Consider the following 24,037-nt stretch of genomic DNA (forward strand, 5'->3'; position numbering starts at 1 on the left):
TGTGTTTCTTCAGGTAAAATAAATATGAAATGCTATTGCTGTTTGGCAGTGGCATTCCGTCAGTGCCTCGAGGAATCCATATTTCTCCCATTTTGAAGCTATCACAAAAGTCAATTAAAGTTTCTTGAAGCAGCCTATTTCTCTTATTTGAAAGAAGCATTTGAAAACATCGTAGTTAATTGCTGTCAATTTCTCAATTGTGTTTTTGAGAAGAGATTGACAGTGAGAAATGCCTAATGCTTATTTTGAATTCAGGAATGCAGATGTGCTGTCAAATTAAGCATTAACACACATAGCGCTCATGTTATTCTTGGGTATTGTTTTGAATATATTATGTACGTGACCTTTGGAGTTGTTCACTCAGAACCAGCAAACTGGTGATAGCTCAGTGGGACTCTTACCGCAGCGTGTTCTACATTTTTCTAAAATGTCTCTATCCAAATAATTAAGGAACACGGCATATAGCTAGTGTTAGTAGCATATTTAAAGAGTGCAGTTAATGAATTAGCTACAAAAGATTAAAAATAAAATAGAACCATCACACTTTATTCCCTGCCACCTCTATAATATATTTTATTGCTATTCACTGTAGCATTTTTTTCCCTTGTGACTGGGTAATGAAATCAAGCTAGCATGGTTCTTCCACCTTCTCAATATCGGGTGTTGCATTCCGTCACAGACTACAGTAACTTCCAGTTAATCATATATCTGGGAATGGGTTTTCTTTAAATCTTTTAGAGGGGTAGTAGAAAAGATTTAGAAAATGATATATATGACTTCTCTTGCTTTAAGTTCCTCCCTTGTGTAACTGGCAGCAGTTCCAGTAGGACCTGGGAAAGCTCTGAGAGTCCAGTGTGTGTTATAACTTGTTTTTTTCAGAGGTGCCTCAATCATGACATGAAGCAAGTTGCAGATAGAAGGGATGAGTCTCTTTGGCTTTCTTGCTTGGAGGTGTTGCTCATTCCCCATCACATAAGTATAAACAGGAATTTCTATTGCCTTCCTCTTCTGGAAAGAATACGCAGACCATGGTAAAGACTCTTCTGCAGAATTGCTCTTCTAAATGGCAATCAATGAAGAGTGGTGTCATCAGTTAGAATGCTGATGCCCAGGCACTAGTAGTATGAGTCCTTGTCAGTAACTGGCTGTGAAATTATATGGGTTGAGGAAGAAACTGTACAATAATTACAGTTCTTTGAATTATGATGTTATTTATGGTCTGTGCCCTACTAGCATCAAGTCTTCAGAATACCTGGCTTTTACATCAAGACATCAAGGAGTCTGGGAGCCCTGCACATCGTGTTCTTAGCCAGAAAACAGAACACTTGGAGCTGAAGTACAGACCGCAAGTTATGCTAGTGGCAGCCTGAATCCACAGCCTTTCAGCTTCATCCACTTAGAATGCAAGAGAGCCATCAAATGAGAACATATTTATAATACATCTGAGAGGGCTGTTGTAGCTATGATAGCTGTGAGGTAAATAAGTGTTTATTTCAATCCTCCTGCTGAGTTTCTAACTAGTTTCAGACCAGAGGAGAGTATGTATGTGCCAGGGCAAACCCAGGTCGAATGATGTCACCTTCCTTCATCTCTTTGCACACACCTGTCTGTTGCCTTTTCATGTTATTTCAGCCTTGCTGCTCCTACTGTTATTAGTGCAGAGCTTGTGAAAGTTCAGTGGAGGTGCCCAGGTGAGCTCTTATGGCAGCAGCTGAGTTCCCGTCCTGCTGCAAGAGCAGTGAATGGGCTGTACGTGGGAGAGGTGACCCCTGTACGGCTGGCCACCCCCAAAGTGCCGTAAAATACTAGAAAGTGAGCCTACTGTGAAAAGATTTCTTCTTGCCGTTATCTGTAATTAGAACAAGTGGGAGACTGTCAGTAAACGTTGTCTTGTGGAATATAAATTTCAGGTTCATTGTCTTCTAACATTGTTTTGCTACATGAGCCACTAGTTAGGGCCATATGTATTTGAATACGGTGAGTGATGCTTTAAAGGATAAAGCAATGTATTCTGTACAGGAATGCTTGCTAAAGGTGATGAAGGAGTGTAGAGAGGAAGCTAGACATACTCGTCTTGCAAAAGAATTTTTGTTACTAGAGACTGGTCAATCTGTGAAGCTAAATTCAGTTGCACTAAACACGCCTTTGGTCAAGCTTTAAGATGACAAGTGCCCGTCTTGCATGCTTGCTTTAATTTGGGCTACAAATTTCCCACCTTTAGCAGGTCTTCTTGTGCTGGATTCTGGTCTAGTGTGTTTAAAATTATTAGGGTAGCTCCCTTACGAAATTCTTAAAATGTACTTCAGTGACCAGTTGTATCCACTGTGCTTTTGTTGTGGCTGTTGGCTATTCCTACACCTAACAGATGGCACTCGCTTAAACTGACAAGCTGTGGGATAGCCAAGCATTACTAATAAAACCTATCACATGTTAAACTTGACCTGACATTAATCAAGTTTTGAATGCTACAAATGATTCATGGATAATAATTAGTCTCTTGATCACATTAGTGAACATCAGTCTCACATTGCTGCCATTATCTGCTTTCATTCTTATAGGGAACAAATCCATTGCAGTAATTAGGTGTTTTTAATGTCTTTTGAGCCAAAATGTTCTGTGTGATTAACTTGGCAAAGAGGTTATTTTTAGTCTTTCAGTATTATTGGTTTCAGAGCTTCTAGTAAATTAACAAACTGAAAGGCATCCAATAAAATAGTATTTTATAAAAAGTATGTATTTTTTAATTTTATCAACTGAGAAAATTCCCATGTGTCTTTATGCAGTCATTTGGTAGAATTTTCATCACAATGTGATTCAGCTGTTGCCACAAATTACACAGTTCAAAATAGTGGTGCTTTTGTTAAACAGATGAACCTTTGGAGTTTACTTTTACTCTTCCTGTTTAGTACCGAGTTATTGGTTAACATCAAGTGCTTTCCACACGTATGCACTCATAGACACAAAATAACACTTACAGTTTTTCTCTGTTTATATCTTGACTTAGAATCTTGAGCGGATGGCTGCATGAAAGCTAGGATTTTGAGCTTTAAGTATTTTTTTTTTAAAGGATTTTCATACAATTTGAATTATACACTGGTTTTACATCCCAAGAGCATGAAATTCCTTTTTAAGTAATGAGCAAGTGAGAAGTTTATATTTTGTGTTCCTCATGTAGTTAGGGCAAAGTAGATCATTTCACTGTTTTACTGAAAATGTAGCAGTTATTCTTCAATATGTGTTGGTTCTTAATGAGCATATAAATCTTCTTTAAATAACTACTTCTTAAGGAGTTAAGTTTTTAATTTATTTTCTACAGTTTTTGATCCTACTCTTTATGCATATTTAAGCCCATTAGCATGGGCCAGGAAATATCTTTTAACTTCATGATTTTTTTAGTATACTAGCTTAAAAATATTTAGTATAAGCTGTGGTTTTCTGACTGTACTCTCAGTTATCATGGTGAATTTCCTTTCTTGCCTCTTTGTTGCTGGTTTCCTGGCAAACAAAAATTGAATGTATTGAAGATATATGGAAGATAAATATAGCCAAATACAATGAATAATTGAGGATGCATTATAGAATTGGACGTGCTATATTATAGAATTTACCCTGCTGTAAAGATACACTTTAATTAATACATTAAATACAGTTTTTCACCTCATTTATTTGACAGTAAGTAGCATATTGTATTTTTATTTCGAAAAGAGAATAATGCAAAGAAAACTGAGTCGTGTTAAATTGATTAAAAATCTGCTCTTCAACATTTTTAGAGGTGATTTAAATGAAAACATGACATCGTATAAACGAGAGATGGATTACCGGTGTTTGCATGATGTTGAAATGCTACTTACAGCTTTTGGAATCACTGGTTGCAAGCAGAAACATTTATTTGTATGGCCATGTGTTGTCACGCTCATGGTATCACGGGCCCTGCTTTCAGGACCTTCATGGTTAGTTGGAAGGAGCCACTTTGAGCTAAGCAGCCAGCTGTAATGAGCCATCGGCTGGTGAAATTCTTCTTTGGCAAGTGCTCATGTATCCAGAGATCTCGTGGAAGAGGAGGCTTCTGTGGAGCAGAACAGGGAGTGCATTTTTTTTCTTGCTGCTGTGGCTATCCTGGAATATTCTTTCTCGTCTAGCTGGGTTTTCAACTGATGAAAAAAACGGTAACTCTGAGTTTAGAAGAGACTTTATTGAAATACTGAAAAGTTATATTTGCTTCCTTGTGAAATTTTAAGCTAGTTTTTCTGCCCCAAAATAACCCTCTCAGAGGTGAACTTGATCACTGTCTATTAAATAAAGGAACAAGGAAGAGAAGTTGAAGGAAGAAAAAAAACTTCTGAGAAATAGGCATTAATTTTTTAATTGTGCATGCAATAATTCATTGGAGCAACTTAACGAGGGTTGTGATTCTCCATCACAGCATGCTCTAACTTGAGACTGCGCAATTTTCCAAAAAATTACATGGCACTTGAGCGTATCAGCTTGAAGAGGAACTTAAATATGCATGAGAGGAGGGGGTTTCGTCTCGTCCTCCTAGCTGTCTGAAAGTGGGTCTGAACTGGTGATCCCGGCAATGGCTGGTTTTGGGCAGGGAGGGAGGGAAGCAGTGGAACTGCCAGAGGTCTTTGATCCTCTTCCATCTCTCCCCCCACAACTGTTAATTTACACTGGATTTGTTTAGGTCAGCTCTTTTACTTCAAATGCTAAGGCTAGGTGAGGTGAAGGGCATCTTGAGTATAAAAAAGATAAAAGTCTGAGTGGCTTCAGTTTGAGGTGTGGGTTCGTTTTTTTTTCCTTTTTTCCATTTTTCAGATCGTTTGCTCCCTTACATTCACAAAGCCCTGTATTCCCCAGAGTCACTAAAGACTATTTCGGAAGTTTTACCGTATATTTGTAGTAATTTCAGTTAACTAACAAAAATCAAAGCTTCTCTTAACACCTTATTTTGGGCTCGGTTTCTCTTAAAACGTGAATCACCAACTTTTATTTGTGGAAAGGCTTTATTTTTAAATAATACATCAGACTTCCCCTCCTGTATAGAGTTACTCACAGACTGATGCTTTTTTGCTTTGAAAACAGCTTTTTAATTCTTGATACCTTCTCTGCTTTTAGAAACAAAACAAACCAAAAAGAGAAATGATGCTGCAGGACAGGGGAAACCGGAAAGATTCTGGGGAGAAGGAATGAGCAGAGACTACAACCATAGCTTAGAGGGACCACCTTCCCTCACCTGACGTTAAACTGCATTTGATAATATTTTGAAGCGTTGCACAGTAGCCTGCGTGTCATCGGGAAGGAAGGGGATACGCCACAGACAGCTTGTTTAATTCTCTTCTAGGAGGCCTCCTTCTTCAAAATGTGGTGTTTGAAAGCTGGAGTTTGTAATGTTAATAGTGTGTATGAAGGCTCCATCATTGCCTGGTGCTGATTAATTGATTGATTTTGGAAAATGGGATAGTTGGGATGAATCTAAGCCAGTCTATTTTAGCGTTATTTTAATGTAACTGAACTTAACATAGACGTAATTCTGTAGGATTTCTTATATCATTCAAAAACAGGATTTATGAAGGTATTATGTAGTAGGTTATTCTCAATATATTTTTCTTCTACCTGTAACAAAGAAGATCCAGATTTCATTTCTGGTTGGTTTTTTTTTTTGTTTTGTTTTATTTTTTAAGCAAAATAGTTTTGTTAAGCAGGGTTTAAGGGTTTTTGTGTTTTATTTGTTTGTTTCAAACTGAAATCCAGAGAGGCTACCCAATAGAAATACTGGTTTTGTTAAACAGATCTTTGGTTGGATTTGGGATTCATGATCCTTTCTTCAGAGACTTCTGTACGTAGTAATAGAGGTGATTTTTTTTGTCTTGTGAGTTATCAAAATTATGATGAAAATACTTCTCTTAGTAGCAGGCCCATTAAATTCAAGTATGTTTTATTAAATGGTATTAAAGCACTGCACATTTGAAAACATTTGTACCTCACACTTTGGATGTAAAACTTTTCCTGAGATGTCTTAAATACATCAGCAACCAGTGTTAAAGTAAATAATTTTTATATTGAACTTGGATAATTAAGATCTCATGAAAGACTGTATACTGAGTTGGGACAGGGCCATTGAAGAGGTTGTCAGGTAAAAACCAGGAAAATACAGAAACTGGCAAGCAAGATGAAACAAATTAATGTAAAAATAAAACAGGTGCTATATCCTGTTTTAAAAGCAGAATAGTCCATCTCTTTTAGAGAAGTGCATGGAAAGAGCCAGAATAACTGTTTCCTTTTAAAAAAAGATGGTTGTTGGTGCTGGTAACTTCTGAATCTTTTTCTGAAGGCTATATAATAAGTTTAAAGAATCCGCAGTATCTGTACAGAGCTTTATGAGCCCATGTCTGTAAAACCTGACAGATGTCAGGATGTGAGAATTACTTTGGAGCCTGATGGTGAGGGCTGTCATCAGCAGAGGAAGGGATTGTCCTGTGAGTTGGGCTGAAATCTAAGCCAGTGAAGATGCTGGTTCTGTGAAGTTAGGAATGACAGTATGCTCCTGTCTGAAGGTGTTGTACCTTCTAGTTAATTGACAATTTGGTTGGTAGTTTATTTGTAACTAGTATTTCAAGTAAAGTATGTTCACCCTTTTGCAGCTTTCACTGGGGAGTGAACAGGTAGATGATGAGTAATTTGAAGGTGGCTCTGAAAAACTGCTTAGGGACTGGTGCAGGCAGAGTTGCTGTAGCTTGACTTGAAACGGAATGAAGCGTATAGCCGTTCTAAAATTAAAAAAGCAAGGAAAATGGATGTATATTTGTCTTGTATTATAAAATGCAAAGGCATTATTTTTTTTTTATCTCCAAGTATTTCACTAGGCTAACAAGTGGTATCAGTTTTTGAATCAGAAATAGGGACAAATGGTTAGAAATGTTTGCATACTGTGGCATAGCAGATTGATAATAGTTGTGTGCAAAGACCTTAGCGAAATTTATAGGAAGTCAATACGACTGCAGAAACATTATTATGTTTAGGAATCTACGTAACTCTCACAGCATGTTGTGTTTACATGCGTTGTTTTTTTTCTTTTCTGTAAGGGGAAGGAAAAGGCACAGTAGTACCTGCTAGACATATTTATTTTATGAATAAAGTAACATCTGAAAACTCATCAGAATCATGTGGCTTGCCTCAGGATTACAGAAACATTAATAAAAACCTACTGGTGTTATGCGGAATATGTATGCACCGAAATTTTCTCCTCTTCCTGCTGGAGGAGCCAAGTGATTTCTTTATTGATAAGTATAGAGAGATCTACAAAGCATGATTTTTCAATTGTCCGCTCAAGAATTGCTGGCTGGTTCAGTGTTTTAGCAAAATCAGCTTCAGCAGGTTATTTGTGCTGCTTTTGGTGACTTACTGCTGCTCCTCAGCTCATCCTGTTACTCATCATACAGCTCCGCTCATTCCATGCGATTATACCATTCTTTTCTTTGGAGGAATAGGCATAGATGTAGCAATACTTTTTAATTTGATTTAGTTATAAAGTAAGAAAGGAAATTATTTTGAAGAGTAAACTGTAATATGAGTATATGGTTTATTGCACTGTTCACAGGGAGGAGAAAGCTGCAAGAAGTGAACAAAGGGGTTCACAGGTGGAAATAGATGCCACGAGGCTACAAGGAATAGCATGCATCATTTACCCATCTTTTATAAAATGTCATTGAGATGCATTGCATTTTATCTGATCTCTGGCAGTCATCCCAGTCAAGCAGGTGTGCCGTTTATCATGGTGCCGATTAAAAAAAGACCGTACTGTTCAAGTTAATTAGAAATTTTAATATGTGTGGAAAATTGAACATCGTTTTTTAAAAGACAAACCATGATATCTGCATTTTAAGTTCATAAACCTAAAAACCTTATATCAACTATATTTTCAGTGTCAAAAATATTTGCTGATGTTAAACATTCCTTTTCTGCTCATTTTCCTGTCATTCCAAACTTCCTGCAATATTCAATGTGTATATGTTCTGCTGTTCACAGACAACCTCTAAATACTTTAACTTGCACAAAAGTATGTATGGGAGGAAGCTCAGAGAAAATTTCCATTTCCTTCTTCCTGCTTCACCCCCCCTCCTCCAAATTGCTGATCCTTTCTAGTAAAAATTCTTTTCTAGTATGTTGTCATTGAAATTCTTGTAATGGACCTAATGAGAATGGAAGCAGAATAACTGAGAATGAAGGCAGAATAACTCAGAGCACAAAGAGGTTTAGTTATCTGTTGAGTCTTGTTCTGGTTTTAAAATGCTTTGGTGTTTGATATCTAATTGACATTTGGTAGGAGACGTCTTAATGAGGGTACTCTGGAGCTCCAAAATGAGAATGAGTTCAAGTCTGAAACTGGATGTCAGGTTGCTAAGAGGGATTCCTTTGCAGTTTATAAATCTGGTGGAGTAGTGAATAAAAAAAGAATGTTACTAAAAGTGCTGAACTTAAGGATATATTCTTCATCTCTACAGTAAAACATAAAGAGAAATTAATAAAGAGGCATTTTGGTAAATTCCTAATTTTTGCTATTATTTCACAATTGTAGTTCTGACTGGTTATTTGCTTTTCCTTAGGCAAGTCATAATTTAACATGGAAGTGTGTCATCAATTCTTGTAACTGTTGACTAGCCGGTTTCATTAGTTTTAGTTAGATGGCTTTTCTCTGGTAAATAACGTCTTGGTGGATATATTCTCCTCCATATGGAATTCAGAACCTTTGCAAATGTAAACCAGAACATTCAAGATCCAAATGAATTCAGACAGCTGTTTTACAGTAGCGTAGCTGTGTTACTGGGTTATGCCCTAGTTAGGGACTTGGCCAAACATGAATTTTGAATGATGCCCTGAAATATTTTTCAGTACATGTTTTCCATCTAAAGTACTACTTGCGTGTTAAAGTGGCAAATGTGTTTTTTAATTTGTCCACAAATGACTGTGGTGTCCTATATTAGAACTGATTTTTCTTCATATTTTTTGTGTATAGAATCATCTTGGTTTCTCAATGATTCTTTTTGGACAAAGGTTTTTTCCTTGAATGATACTGCAAAGGTTTGCCTCCCTGAAACTTGTTTAAGCCTTGAGTGTTTTTGTAAAAACTGCTGATTTGTTGAAGCTTTCTATGTTGACGTTTCCCAAGCTCTAACATTAAACCATAAATAAGCAATTTACTGGCCCATGATTGCAGTGATGGCATATAATCTGCTTTGATGTGCAGTCTTCTAAGTGAAATATTTCTCTATGGAAAAAAGATTTATTTTCCTTTTGTTCTACAGCTCCTGGAAGGAAACTTTGCTAGAGAAGTTAGCCACGAAGTGGATGGACTGATATTTCAGCCTACGGGAGTAAGTAGCGTAAAAACGGATTTTTCTCCTTTCACTCTCAAATGAAATCCCTCCCCACTCATCCTCCCATCTACTGCCTAATTGTTGTTTTGGTCAGGATTACTTTGCAATGTTGGTTCTGATTTTTCCAGTTCTTCAGCCTGCTTAAATTCAACTAGTTGCAATCTAATTCGTAGTATGTGTGACTTTGGATTAATCCGTGGTGGTAGTTTTCAGGAATTGGCTCATGTTTTTTTCGTGTGTGTACTATGACATGCTGCTAAATAAGGAAGGATTTTTTCTGACTGCATTTCTGTGAGTCTTTCAGCCATTGATTTGAGCTCTGGGATTATTTTTTCTTTTTCAAGGATGTTCACACATTAAAATTTTAGTGAAATCTGTGACTTGCATTGTTTTAGCGCAATTAAAGCATGATATATCCGCCAGTATAAAGGTCTATGACTGGGGTGGGGAGAATTCATCAGAACTGCGTACAAGCAGAAAAAAATAATATAAATGGTTCTCCGGCAGGAAGGGTGGCTTTAAAGGAAGTTAGTAGCATGGCCTAGTCCGTCCTACTGCTGGTTCTGTTGACTCTGATACGATGGATACACTGCAGTGTATATTGCATATTTGCATAGATAGTGACTGTAATACCATCCATGTTGACTTTTTTCTTAGCTTGTAAAACAAGGGATTGTTTTTTATCATTTCAAATTTGACAGATATATTTCTGCCCTTACAGTTACTCACAGAAAACGTTTGTATTTCGTTTTCCAGATAAAACAATTTTTTCTAGTTTATTTCCCTTATTGTAAATTTAGCAAGGGTGATGATACTCCCATCTGGAAATAAGATTAACCTCTGTTCTCTATTGCAAGTTCTACATCAGCTAACCACAACATACCTGAGCAATTAGACCACATACTTTCATACTTTTTCTTTTTTCTTTTTTTTTTTTTGTTATTTTATATATATAGCTATTTCAAATTCAAAGCAAAACCACTAGGGTAGAAAAAATTCATAGTTTCATAGAAGTGCTGATGATGTCTTAGAATATTGTTAAAATCTAAAGCAATCGTAAAGGCTTCTCAGAAATACTTACCTGAATATTAGAGGTCAAGTTATGTGGATTTACTGATGTACTTTAATATTGTTTGGGACAACATTTCTACAGCTAAATTGAAATTACCTTTTCTACTTCAAATGAAATTACTAAAGAATGTGTCTCTTTGCTATCGTTACAGGAAATTAATATCTGTTACGTTTTGTGTTTCTAGAACTTGTGATTTCTGATTTAGCATACTGAGAAATTTATAAACCAATAAAATACTCATTTTCTTGCATAAATACTTATAAAGGTTTTAGATCTTTAAAATATGGGATATTTTTGTTTAGTCTAATTTAATGTTCAAATTTCAGTATTATTTCAGGATTTATGGAATATAAGTTTGTTGCATCTGTTATTAAATTGATTTTCCTAGATTAAGCAATGTGCAGTTTTCTCAATGGCTTTTGTAGCTGAGAAAATATAAATAATATATTTTGAGCAAAAGAAATTATTGTGTACTCATTAATTGAGAAATAAGTATTAAAGCTGATTAACAGAAAAGGGTGAAGCTGATATAGATAGCTGATACAACTTTTTTATTTTATGTGGTATAGGGGGCATAAATTAATAGGCAACAATACCAGGCAACAGAGTCTAACAATGCATAAACAATACCTTGAGAATACTAACTGAAATTATTTTCTTTTTGTATTATAGTTGCAGTTATATGTGTGAAGTATTACATCTTTTCACAGGGGAAAACACATGTTGTTCATTGGGGTAGAGGCCTGAATTTTGGTCATCGTGAGACTTGAAGATTTTTATAAAACCAGTTTGTTTCAAGTGAAGAGACCATGGCATATCCAGAAGAAAACAATTCTTAACAGCTATTTTTGTTGACATATTTGATCTTGCAGAAAAAGAGACAGACAGAAATGATGCTGAGTTTTAGAAGGCTGGGGAAATTTAAGAACATCTTCTGGGAGCTCCTGAAATCTCATGTGCGTTTTGAGGATAAGAAAACAAAAGTAGACAGGAATTGGAGCAAAATCACAAAGAAGGGTAAAGCGGCAGTGGAGGGGGACGAAGGGAATGTGACCATTTACAGACAGGAAAATTTTTGGCGAAAAACGCCCACACTTTCCATACTTTTAATAATAAAAGCAGAATGCAGAAATTAACTAATTACTTAACATGAAGAATGTTGAGCTTATTAATTCAGTCTGTTTGAACTGTTTCTGTGGGTTTTGGAGTTTTTTTGGGTTTGTTTTTTTTTCCCCACCCATTTTCTCAGAGATGTTCCTCTTGATCTCTGATCTTAGACACAGGCATCTAGACCTGAGTATATTCATATATTCTCCACTAGCTGTAGGCGATACTGGTATTAGGAGTCGACACGGGTGGAGAAAGAATATTGTGTTGTTTTGAAGTTTGGTTTAATTCTGACTTACAGTAAAAATCAAAATGTCCAAAATGATTTGTGAATAGGAATTATGCTTTTAGCCTTTAAGAGCTCTGGGTTTTCTCACTTTCTGTTGGGTTTGAAGAGATTTGGCATCAAGTGCCTGTGAATTAGTTCAGTGTTGAGAAATTGGCATGTTTTAATGGAAAGGGATCTGTGAAAAAGCTGTATTACCATATCTAGGGTTTTGGTTAGATTTAATATGCTTTATTTTCTTCTGTTTGTCTTCCTATCTAAACTCATATCATGAATAGCAAGGTTCTTGTACTGAAGCAGAACTTGTTTTGCACTGTGACTAGTCATGGTAGAAACAAGTTAAGGATTAATGAGATTGTTTTCTGCCTGTGCAGGTTAGTTTATTGTGCAAGGTTATGCTAACTGAGCATTATTATTCCTAACTAATTCTCCAGTTACTTGACTGACTTATATTGATTGTTGCCCAGGGTATACAAGTGCTTTAATTTCACGATTGAAAGGCAATGACTACCTCCTTCTTCACCCTTCCTCCCTTTCCAGAGACTGAAAGCTCTCACAGGTCATGAGAAGAACATGTTTAGTGGAAGTGATGGTGGATTTTGCCTCATTTATAATTTAAGAATGCTTAGTAGGTGATTTGATGTGATGTGTGCTTCCTGGTGCCCCCCTGCTAATCCCCTGCATTAACCTACCATTCTCTAACAACTCCATGATGAGAGACAAATATAAGACAATGTTTTCTTACTATTGTTTCTCTTCTTCCCTTTGTACTCTTTTCCTTTCCTCTTTTCCTTTTCATGCATCTTCTATCCAATAGCCTGTTTCCCACATTCCTTTTGATTTCCCTTTTATGTCGCTTCTCCCTAACTCTTATTTTCCCTGCATCATTTTCTATCCATTTAAGATTCAACCGATATAGCTCCCATATGGCTAAGTCAGCTCCATTCCATCTGATCAGCTTTCTGATCCCTCTACATGTAACAGGTTGGCAGAGCAGGGACCGAAGCTAAGTGCTAATTAGGAGGAGTGAAACAGGCCAGGAGGAAGCTTCACGGACAGGTATGTCGCCCTGTAATCATGCCCCAGACAATGAGTGAATTAGTTTGCAGGAAAAAGCCAGACACCTTATTCACAGATTCTGAATGCTTGTGTAAAGATTGGAAGCTTTCAGTCCTCTTTTCTAAAAGGTTACTTCAAAACAGCGAACAACTACTTACATTTGTTTTAGAACACTTGCAGTTTGCCAACCTGTGTGTTTTTAATGGAAATCTCAAAAATGGCCTCTTATCTCCTGATGGCAGAATCGACTCTCTGACCTATGCCCACTCATCAGTGAAATTACTTTTGTTATCTGCCTTGTAAATCATACCTTTTCTAGATATCTCAGACTGCCTAATTTTTATGCTAGTAATCTCTTATTAATAACTGACTTTCTTGCTGGCTAGAACTATTATTTTCCCTTGCTTGGGAAAAGGTTGTAGGAATTATTTTCTTGCTTTAGCCACCCAAAAGAAGGCTCGTTGGCCATCAGTTGGGAAGGCCTAAGGACAGTTTTTGAGCATCTGTGGAAAGCTTGTATCAGAATTAGTTCTCTTCTATTCCATCTTTTTGCCTCCTGAGCTCTGTCATGTTTTTTCGTTGGCTCAGGCTGATTTCTGTCTGATACTTCTCCCTGCTCTTATTTTGGATGAGGAATAAAGTCCAGTTGTGTGGGTTTGGGATTTTTCCGGGGAAGGAAGAAGAGCAGTTGCTGAGCTCTGTTCTTCTAAGATAAATGTTATTTTAAAGAAAGGCTGAATTATTTAACACATAACTCTCCACACTGAATACTAACAAAAAGCTTAGCCTTAAAATGAAAGGAGAATAATGAACGGGTTTTTATTAGTGACTAACATTGCATGAGTTTTTAATGCATCTTCTTTCCCCTCCCTTGGCAGTCTTAGTGATGATCTGAAATGCTCCGTTGCCTGTTAATTATTTGTGCTATTCCCGTTATATAATAGGCTGTGTTGTTTTCTGTCATTGTGAAAGTTCATCCAAAATCACTGAAGTTAACAATGAATGAAATCTCTCCAAAAAATACCACCAAATAAAATTTCTCCAAGAGGCCATGTTTTGTTTCATTAAGCAGTGCCAGTTTCTCCAAAATAACCCTTATAATTGGTAAGCCTTTTCTTCCACAGTATATGTTTTATTGAATCCTCTGAATTTTTAAACACAAAATTTAAACACAAGACAGTTGTTGGAATATTGCTGAAACTCAGCCACCAGTGATGGGGCATCAGTTATTGTTAAATATTTCTATTGCAATAGCAAGTGATGGCTTCAGATAGGCTCAGATACAGTCTCAATACTGAAGCTGATATATAAAGACTTGGGAAGAATCATATGATAATATAAATTTTTGCTTCTAACAAATATACAAGTTTCTGGATTTAGCATTCTAATTTTGTAGTGATTCATATAAGATTTGGAAGCAATGGAATAGAATAGAATATTTCAATTAGAAGGGACCTACAACGATCACCTGGTCCAACTGCCTGAGTGATTCAGGGCTGATTAAATTAAAATTAAAGCATGTTATTAAGGGCATTGTCCAGATGCCTCTTAAACACTGATAGGCTTGGGGCATTGACCATCTCTCTAGGACGCCTGTTCCAGTGTTTGACCACCCTCTCGGTAAAGAAATACTTTCTAATGTCAAGTCTAAACTTCCCCTGGCACCACTTTGAGTCATTCCCACTGTCACTGGATACCTTTTTTTGTTTTGTTTTGTTTTTTAAGTCTAGAGTTTGCAGCAGAAGGGAAGAGACTCTGGAAAGAAAAGTTTTCATCAGTCTTTGTGTTGACCCACACTAATAAACCTTTCGTGTATCTTCAGAATATCTCATTGCTACATGTGATTTCCTCCGCAAGAGGAATGTTCAAGACAGAATCAGTTACTAGTCAGGGGATGCTGTTGTCATGTCAGTGTGCGCTTTTTGTGCTGTTGTAGGTTTTCCTTTAACAGAGAACTTGCTGTCAATCTCCTGAAATGCCACGGAGCTTTACAACTCTTTTCTGCCTATGAATAGTTGTTATATTCTATTTCCATGGCAATGTTCTTTGCAGTTCATCTCCTAAATAGCTAGTCATATCTCAAATACACCATTCTATCATATGCTTTATGAACATACTCAAATTTATTAGCAGTGAACAGTGTTTCTCTGAGAGTTTTTCTGTGGCTATACAAGTAAAATTTTTATACCAATTCAAGTTTGTCTTTGCAGTCTTGAGGTGATTTGTTGTCTACCTTTTTTTGGAAAATCAGAAAACCAGAAAATTAAGAAAAACTAACAACAGAAATGCTAACTTCAACACCACTAAGTAAGGTCAAATTAAATTAATTAGAGCTCATTTCATTAAATTGTTAGACTCCTAGAGAAAAGTGGCATGATTTTTGAACATTGTAGATTTTTATGATTTTCACTTACTTTCCAATAACCTGAGATAATTCACAAGTCAGGAAATCTGAACATTTCTTACAGATACAAACTCCTAGTGTCCGCACTTGACTGAAAATGGCCAAAAAAGGGTGGGGGGGAGAGTTATGAGTAATTTTTAGCTCTGAATATAGTAAGTTAGTGGTATAGCAAAAGTTTTCCTTGATTAACTTTCTGCTGCTGGTCCTCTAGTACATTTAGAGATGCAAATGTATATGCTATTCGCCAAAATTGTTTAACCGGACTTCCCTTTTATGTCTGCCTGAACTGATGTCAGTGCCTTGCGTCTGATTACCGAAGGAACGCGCTAGTTCTAACTGGTATGGTATCTCATTTGTTTGCTTATGACCTATATCATCTGATGTTCTCTGCTTTCTCAGGCAATGAATTGCATTTAAGGGAGCTGTCTAAATAGGTTCTTGAACTTCTGGTGCGCAGTTTAATCATCCTGCCTGCCAATGGCATTAGGCAGGAAAGATCTTTGTTACATTTTACATTGCGTGTCCGAGTCATCCTCAGGATTGGCAGGTGACATTAATGTGGTGCCGTCTGTGTATGTGTTGTTTAGGAGAAGAAAAAAAACCGCTTTTTCTGGTTGCTACTGTTCTAAATGTTGGGAAAACAACATTTTTTTGTCGTATTGATGTATTTTGTATTAGGAGAGGCAGAATCATAATTCATAAAGGCTTTCAAATATGATTTTTACATAGCTGCTTTGTTTCAAAGCTAGATGCTGAGGAGCTTGTTGAGTGCGCTTGCTGTTGTGCTTCCAGCTATGTCAGATTGTCCTTACTTTCTAGCTAAAATAAATAAATCATTATTAGGAATATATGTACCATAAATGTGATATTCCGGTGAGAATACCAAATCAATTGTTTAGCTTCTGTAAAACATACCTGCTTTTAAGAGACTAAGTCTGTATTCCACAAATTAGGTTAATTTATATGTGTGATGGGTCAGCTTTGAAAAAAATATCTCTTTGTTGGCTGGATAGGGAAGTCTTGGAGAGATTCTTCTTCGAATCGGTGAGAACTCTTTATTGAATCATCTGAGTAGTTGATTGAGCTCTTGATCTTTAACATAGGCTGTCATTAATGAAGTGGTCAGTTGTCTCCATGACAGGTGTTCCTGCTCATCCTGAATTTTGCACCGATCTTTCCAGGACTGAGAAGTTGTTAGATCAGGAATGACTTGGAAACTGGAAGATGTAGTGGAAACTATTTATCAACACTCTCTTCTTCGGATCCCAGAATAGTTATCAACAAACAGAATGCCTCATGTATGATTCATCTGTACACTCTTTCTACCAAACTGAAAAGATTTAGGAAAATATCTGGAAGAACTACCTTGTTGCAATTGTTTTCTCCCAGTTCTTGCTCCAGAACAAGACAGCCAACAAACCTCTTAAGTTTCTGTGAAGATCCTTCATGAAACATTCTTCTTTTTCCTTAGTCAGGAGCATAGCAGTAAAGCAAAAATAGTTGTTTGTATCAGCATAAAGCAGAATATTTAGCTAGATCTTCATCCTGCTGTTTTAGTGTAAGTAATAACCCAGCATTTCAGGATGATGACATATATACTTAAGACTTGTGAAAACAGAGTTGCTTTCAGAGCAGTATCGACACTTGCATTGTGGTATTTGGATGGCCAAAACAGTTAATCTAAAAATACTTCCTTTCTTTAAAAAGTAGAATGGTTTATTTTTACATTAATCTGTTATTCATAGTTTGAAATGTTTACTGGGTTCTTATAAATAGTAAATTTGAAAATGGAGGATCAATATCACAATTGGGTAACTGCATTTTTGTGATTATCAAAATATGTCTTTTAGTTGCTAGCAGGTATTATCAGATAAATCTTTGAAGGTAACTGTGTATATTTGGTGACAACACATTTAAAGTAATTATATGCACTGTACTGTGCAGAACAGAGTATGCTCTGCAAGGCTCAGAGGTGCCTGCGGAATCATATTCTGTATTGAGGAGGTAGAACAGAATGCAATTGTGGTAATTTGGCCTCATTTTGGCTGCCTGTAACTTGAGTTTCAACTGTGGTTGTACTCCCTGTTCCATTCGTCAGCTTTCCTAGTTTTAGACATTCCCAAAATGGTGAACCAAGTCCATTAAAGTATGATTAAAAATGGAAGCCTTGAGCTTGATAGGAAAGCTGTAGATTGCTTTTAAGAAAATGACATTGTCTTCCACTGACATGCACTGAATAATCTAGATGTGATTGTATCATACAGGTTGTACTCTTCTAAGTACAGTGCCCAACTTCATTGCTTAACTGTAGAAGTCAGAGATAAGAAACAGATGAAAACTGCTTCTGTAATTACCGCAGATATTCCTAAAGCAAAAGCTTATTTTCTTTTACTGCTGCTAGTTGTGTTTCTGAAATTAAGTTCTCCTCTTCTCCATGTTACTGAAGAAGCTTTCCACCGAGGCAGGGTAACGTACAACTGCAACGTACCTCCTGGTTCATTCTGAAGGGGGAAAATGAGCAGAAGTCTTAGGTGGAAATAGCCCAGACTCCCAAAATGCAGATGTTCTGCACACTTTGAATTGTTCGTTAAAGAAACAATTAATACGCTTGTTAAAAGCTATCTGAAAGTTTTGACAAGTTTGAACTGACAAACAGGAGGTTGCTTGTTTCCAAACAGTGATCAGTGGAAATCCCAAGAAGATCTTGTATCTGTATATTCATCCAACCACTGAAACAAAACGTGTTTTATGTAACACGGGGTTCTCTAGAGAGAACTGTTAATTTATGAGAGCAATTAAAATGTGTGTCTCAGGGACTTGTCAGATTGTGAATTGATGTTGCCGTTGTTAAGGGAAAATATGGCTTCTTCTGCTGGTAATGAGCAAAACGAACAACAGAAGAATAGAAGATAATTCTTACTAGTTATGGAAACACTCCACTATTTAGCAAATATAAGTTAATCCTCGGATCCAGTGATCATAAAATGAGCTCAGAACGGGTGAAAAAAAAGTTTGCTATGTGGTTAACAAGAGTTTCAATATTGTTCTTTTTGTCTTCATGTAGAAAATGTAAAGGTCCCATTTTTTGTCTAAATCTATTCTACAAGATGTCTGATGCATACTGCGGTGGGCAAGGTGAGGGAAAAATGAAAGTTTAGTTGGAGAAAAGAATGGCGGAGGTCAGTTTTTGCTATTTTTTAGGCAACATATTCCTTTGCAACAGTCTTAGCATCAGCTCAAGTCAAGCAAAGCAAATTCAGATTTTTTTTTGGCTTTTTGGGGTTGGTTTTTTTTAACTTACATATCTGGCTCCAAAGCCAAATATGAAAGAACAGTAGACACAAGTATTATTGTTTTGTGTGTTATTTACAGAAATTTTTTTTAAAAGTACTAGGTTTAGATAATACAGGTTTTTACAGACAAATAAACATGTATGTAGTGGACCATATCAGATATATGGTATTTCTGAAACTTTCAAGACTTTTACCAGCACACTAACACAGTTTTGGGAGAATATTTTTGATTATTTTTTTTTTGAGAGAAGAATCAACAACATTCTCTAAAATACAGAGTACAGTACTATTTCCATGTACTAAGACTGTAGAAAATATACCTCTCATATCTATTGATCTGTAGAAAATATACCTCTCACATCTATTAATTAGGTGTACGAACAAAACTAAAGACTGTATGTAATTTTTCAGAGGAGGGATATTGGTATGGGGTTTTTTGCATTTTCAGAGGGATTAAGAAATACAGTCATGATGCCTTCATCATTATTAGAGGATTTGGTTTAAACTTTACATTTCATGAAAATATTTGAACCAGAAGAGAACATGAGTGTACTTTTCATAATTTGCATATGAACCAGAACAACCAGGTAGACTATTTTTGTGAATATTTGTTCACATTTTAAAAGACTTCTGCGGGATAAGCTCCATTTTCTATGCTTGCTGTACATGTTTATGCAAGACCTGTTATTTTACTTGATAAAATACTATGGGAAATGTGTTTTTTTACACGTTTGCACTGCTGACCCTTTTCAGTTTCTGGATTGAATGGGCATAGAGCACCATGTGCCTTGTATGCAGTAACAGATAAATGAAACTTAGCATTGATGATCAGATCGGGAAGTAGACTCTCAAGCATCCTCATAGAATAAATTTGGACAGTAGTTTTTGTCAGAGTCATCAGGTGCATAAAGATAGTTCACAAAGAGGACCTAATTTGTCAAATAAATTGTTCATTGGAAATCATTCCCGTGGCTCTGATTGCTCTGCTCTAAGCTGGTCCGTCTCTGTGGAGAGCAGCTACAATGCTAGTAAGAGTCCTCAGCTGGTTTTGAGAATTTTCATTGCTGGGTTGGTTGATAAAAAATTTACAATTTTGTATAACGGCAGGTAACAAGGATTGCTTAGCTGCAATTATGAACTGTGCCTTTTTATTGTATAGTTCCTTCGGTGTGTTTTGTGTGAGACACTGTCATACACCTGACAGTTGTTGCACTGAGTCAGATAGTGTAATGGCAACCAGCTGTAATATAATTATTCTTTATGGTGCATCAGTCTCTGGGGTTTTCTTCCAAAAGACAGTGGTACTCAGACTTGCTTTATCACAGTTAATCAGTTTGCCCTTATACTTATGTTCGTCTTTGGCTTCGATACTGCATGCTTGTGAACTAGTAATGTTTTTAATAAATCTTTACAGCTGCTAGATACATGGAATGTTATGGAACAAATACCAAATGAAAACTGGAATTAAGCTAATACCATCTCTTGGAGCATGTTAGGAGCGAGAGCGGTTAGCTACCATACCCAGGATGATGTTACCATGGAGAGAGCTTCTGTTTCCATGACATTTGCTTGCATATTTTGCTAGGCCTTCAAAAGAAGTAGGATTTTGTCCTCTATCAAATTTGGTAGGTGTTACTCCATTACTTCTGAAACAGCGTAGTGTCTCACTGCAAACATATGTTAATTAATTTCTTAGGAATATTAATGGCGACTGGACTGACCAGGAAAAAAAAACGGAGGAAAAAAGTTATTAAAACTTTTAGCATCCAGAAGGCAAGCGTTTTATATAATATTTTTGTCTAGATTAGATATTCCAGTTTGATTTTAACTGGATATATACTACTCTGCTTGCATACATTTGGGTTAATTAAAAACCCCCACAGCTAGTAAAGAAGAGTTTTATTGGTTTTAGAAAACAATTGTCTTTAGCTGTATAGCTAATGGCTTTATACTGTGAGATCTGCCTTGTACTGGAGTGGAATTTTGGATTGCGGTAAAATTTTAAATCAAGTGATGATGTAGCTCACTGTTTAAGAATCAGCTATTGGCCTAGGGGTAAATTACAAAAGCTGTTTTTTCTTAGGATGAAAGAAGTGCTTTTGAGACTTGAAATACTTGGTAGCTATCCATAAAGGGGAGTTTCTTTAGTAACTGTTATGGCAGTATCATGGCAATCTACAGGCAGCTTTTGTATTTTTCCTACACTGAAAATTTCTGATTGCGGTCACATATAGTCACAGTTCTCTTCTGCAAGATTGTGCATACTTAAATATAGGTGGGTATGATCCCCAGGTGCTTGAATATAAGGAGTTACGGAACAATGTTGATTGTTGAACGCTGCTGTGTCCCCTATTCTCTCCTGTCCAAAGGGTGCTGAGGAGGAGGGTGCAGGGAATTAAACACCATTCAGTATTCTTTTGCCACCCCTAAGATAAAATTGCTTGCCTTCTGTTCCTAATGAACAGTTGACTGTTTTTTCCCTTTGTCTACAACTCTCCTGTTCTAATTCATTTTAAGTGTCCTACAGTATCTTTTTAAAAAGGTCTCTTCCCCCCCCAGGTTGCGAGTGGGACTCTAAAACTGTGATCCTTTGTGGTACCTTCTTGGAGCAGTTTATTCTGTACTATGTCTGTTTGCTGCGGTTATAAACAATTGTCACGACTTGAGCTGATACCCTTTTTGAAACTCATTTTTTTTCAGAGGTTTTCCCAATTTTTTGAAACCACAAATACACTTATGCGTCTAAGGGAGAAATATTCCCAGAAGCTGAAAAACTTGAGAATTGTCTATTTAATGCAACTGAAATTTTGGTCCACCTATTTTGGTATTTTGGTAAATAAGGAATTGTATTTCACCTAACGTCCCCCCTCAGCTTCTGTCACAATCATTGTTAGAGCTTTATTTTAGCCAAACGTCTTTGGTTTCCACTTGAACTGAATTTCTAGATCTTTCTGCCAACCAGTACCACTGACTTTTCTTTGTCCAGGCTTTGTAATAATTTCATTTCAAGAAATAGATTATTAAATGCTTTTGGTTTATAAAAGTCACATTCTCCTTTTGTTGAGGATGTAGCATAGAGCAGGAAAGGTTATTACAACACAGCTCATAAAATGAGCATGGTACTTACAGTTCCCGGTGTCAGGAGAGGTGTAGCTCAATGTGAGTCTCCGATCCTTTTTGGAGTACCTGCTGGATCGACAGCAGATGGACTTGTTGGCTTTGCTGCCATCTTTGTGCCTCTTTCTCACTCTGCTATAAGAAAATTTTTGAAGGATTCTATTAAAGTTGTTTCACAAATGGGATGGTGCTTCACAGAAATCTAGTTTATTGACTCGGAGTTCATACTAGCATGCGCAAATCTAGTTTATTGGCTCAGAGTTCATACTAGTGTCCTCATTATTATCTCCTTGCATTTTAGTAAGATTTACATTGGAATTATAAACTCACTTTAGATTTGTTACAGATTCTTGTTTGAACCAATGTTGATATTTTTTTCCCTGTGTCATTCTCAGTTACAGAGATACTAAGCTTTGTGTTCTAGAGGATAAAGGAAGCACTGTTGTCTTTTTATGATGTTAGCAAAAAGGATGCATGGGAAACTGCATAAGTTGAAAAACCTTTTGGAGGGATATCAGATATGAAAAAAGCTTCTCGTGAAGTGGCTCAGGCTTGTCGCCTTTCTTCTCCAAGAGTTGTCCAGTGACTGCACATCACACATTTCAATGGTCACTTGATGGATGCCGGTGAATTGGCCCCATGAGGAGCAGTTCTCTTTCTTAAGAAACACAATTCTGTCTTTTACATACATTCTGCATTTGTTTGTGGAAAAGCTGTGCTTAACCACTCTTGCTGTTCCCTTGTGTTTGCTTGTAGCAATGTTAAAAGCTGCTAAACCTGATGATGTTCATTTTTGCGAATGGTAATTGTCACTTAGTCTCTTCCCTAATTCTCTGCACCTTCAGCTGTTTGCCTGCTCAGAGCATAGCTACATAAACAGTTTAACATTTGGTATGATTAGAGGAGAGGAAACATTTAAGAGACGGGAAAGGAGAAAAAATGACAGAGATTGGGAACTGTCTGAAACCCTTCTGCCAGTAACACAGTGAAAGTTCCCTGCCAGCAGCAGAGGAGTTGGAAGAGGTTCTTCACGGCAGTTGCTCAATCCCAGTATTCAAACCAGGGATCTTGTGTTGCATGTCCGACCAACATTTGTGTGGTCATGCCCTGTAGAAAGGGTAAAAAAATCTGATGCAGCTGAAACTATTGTTTTGGTGTTTTCAAATTGGTTACAAGGTAAGATTAACAACCAATATCAGAGCCACTGCTTTTGAAGGGAGAGTGTTGCTCCCTGAGGAGGACAGCAACTAATCTTTACAGTAACTGAAGTTCTTTGAGTGACTTTTTAAAAATACTACCTACACTTCTCTTTGATGTACTTGCAGCGCTCAGGAAATAGCTACCCTGTTCAACTTAACCTATTCTTACGCAGAGCCACTGATTTGCTTGTTCCTAAGTCAGAACTACAAGGATTAATTTCTCACAAAGAGCAGGCAGGACCCTTTCATTTTCTCCTTCAGCATGCTGTGTTTTTCCTCTTTAGAGGAGGAGTTTTCCCTTCTCATTATCCAAATTACTCTCCTGAAAATGCAGTTTTAAATTGTATTAGTCTTGTAGCAGACTTGAAAGAGAAAATGCATACTGATTTTTTCAACGTACATTTTTTTTCCCACTTTTCATCTCCAAGCACATCAGCTTGGTATTTGCAAAGCAAAAGCACAGTGAAGTACACGCTGAGTTCTGCTGGTTGGATTTACTCTCACGTTGTATCAATGTTTTCTTGCGAAACCAAGGATGTAAAATATGGGGTTTGCTATTGTAATCTACGTAGATAATGATGAATTTAATAAGATGAAAACTCATCATTTTGTAATTTATATATTAGAATATGTAGTTGAACAGGCTACTTTCTGTTGTTTCTTATAAAATACTGCAGGATTCAGTATTCCAGGCAAGACTCATAAATATTTAATTCAAGGAGATTTGTAGCCCTGTAAAAATGTAATAAGCTAGCCCTTAATGACAATTTTGTGTAACATACATTTGGCAACATGTAGAAAAAGTCCCGCTGGCAATTCTGTGCATCATCTTTCATGCATATCTGTTCAGCTCGAGGGGCTTTTTAGCTCAGGAATTAAAAAGAGAAATTAGACTGTGTCTGAAGACCAGCATGCTGCAATTTCTTAGTTTATACTTCTGTGTTTCTCCTTATGTACGGGTTAGCTTAAAGCTATAGCCCAGTGTTTGCCTCGTGATGCAAGGCTTCTTTGATTTTTTTTCAAGATTGGCATTCCTCAAGAAGTATTTTGGAATATATTTTTGCATCTTGCTATTTAGGGTTGGTAGTTTTCATTCATCTTAATGAGCTCTAAGATGATTTGCGGA

The 24,037-nt window shown here is 36.7% G+C and overlaps 1 protein-coding gene across 3 annotated transcripts in view; it reads left to right on the forward strand.

Annotated features, from left to right (window-relative positions):
- RNGTT (RNA guanylyltransferase and 5'-phosphatase) overlaps window positions 1-24,037 on the forward strand; it is a 189,688-nt gene that overhangs the window by 84,916 nt on the left and 80,735 nt on the right. For all 3 annotated transcript variants that reach the window (XM_063330003.1, XM_063330002.1, XM_063330004.1), the window contains one exon: window positions 9,303-9,371. In XM_063330003.1, coding sequence (XP_063186073.1) covers window positions 9,303-9,371 — 69 coding nt within the window. The remainder of the gene's footprint in view (window positions 1-9,302; window positions 9,372-24,037) is intronic.

Source organism: Chroicocephalus ridibundus, chromosome 3 (genome assembly GCF_963924245.1).
Source record: "Chroicocephalus ridibundus chromosome 3, bChrRid1.1, whole genome shotgun sequence".
NCBI classification, from domain to species: domain Eukaryota; kingdom Metazoa; phylum Chordata; class Aves; order Charadriiformes; family Laridae; genus Chroicocephalus; species Chroicocephalus ridibundus.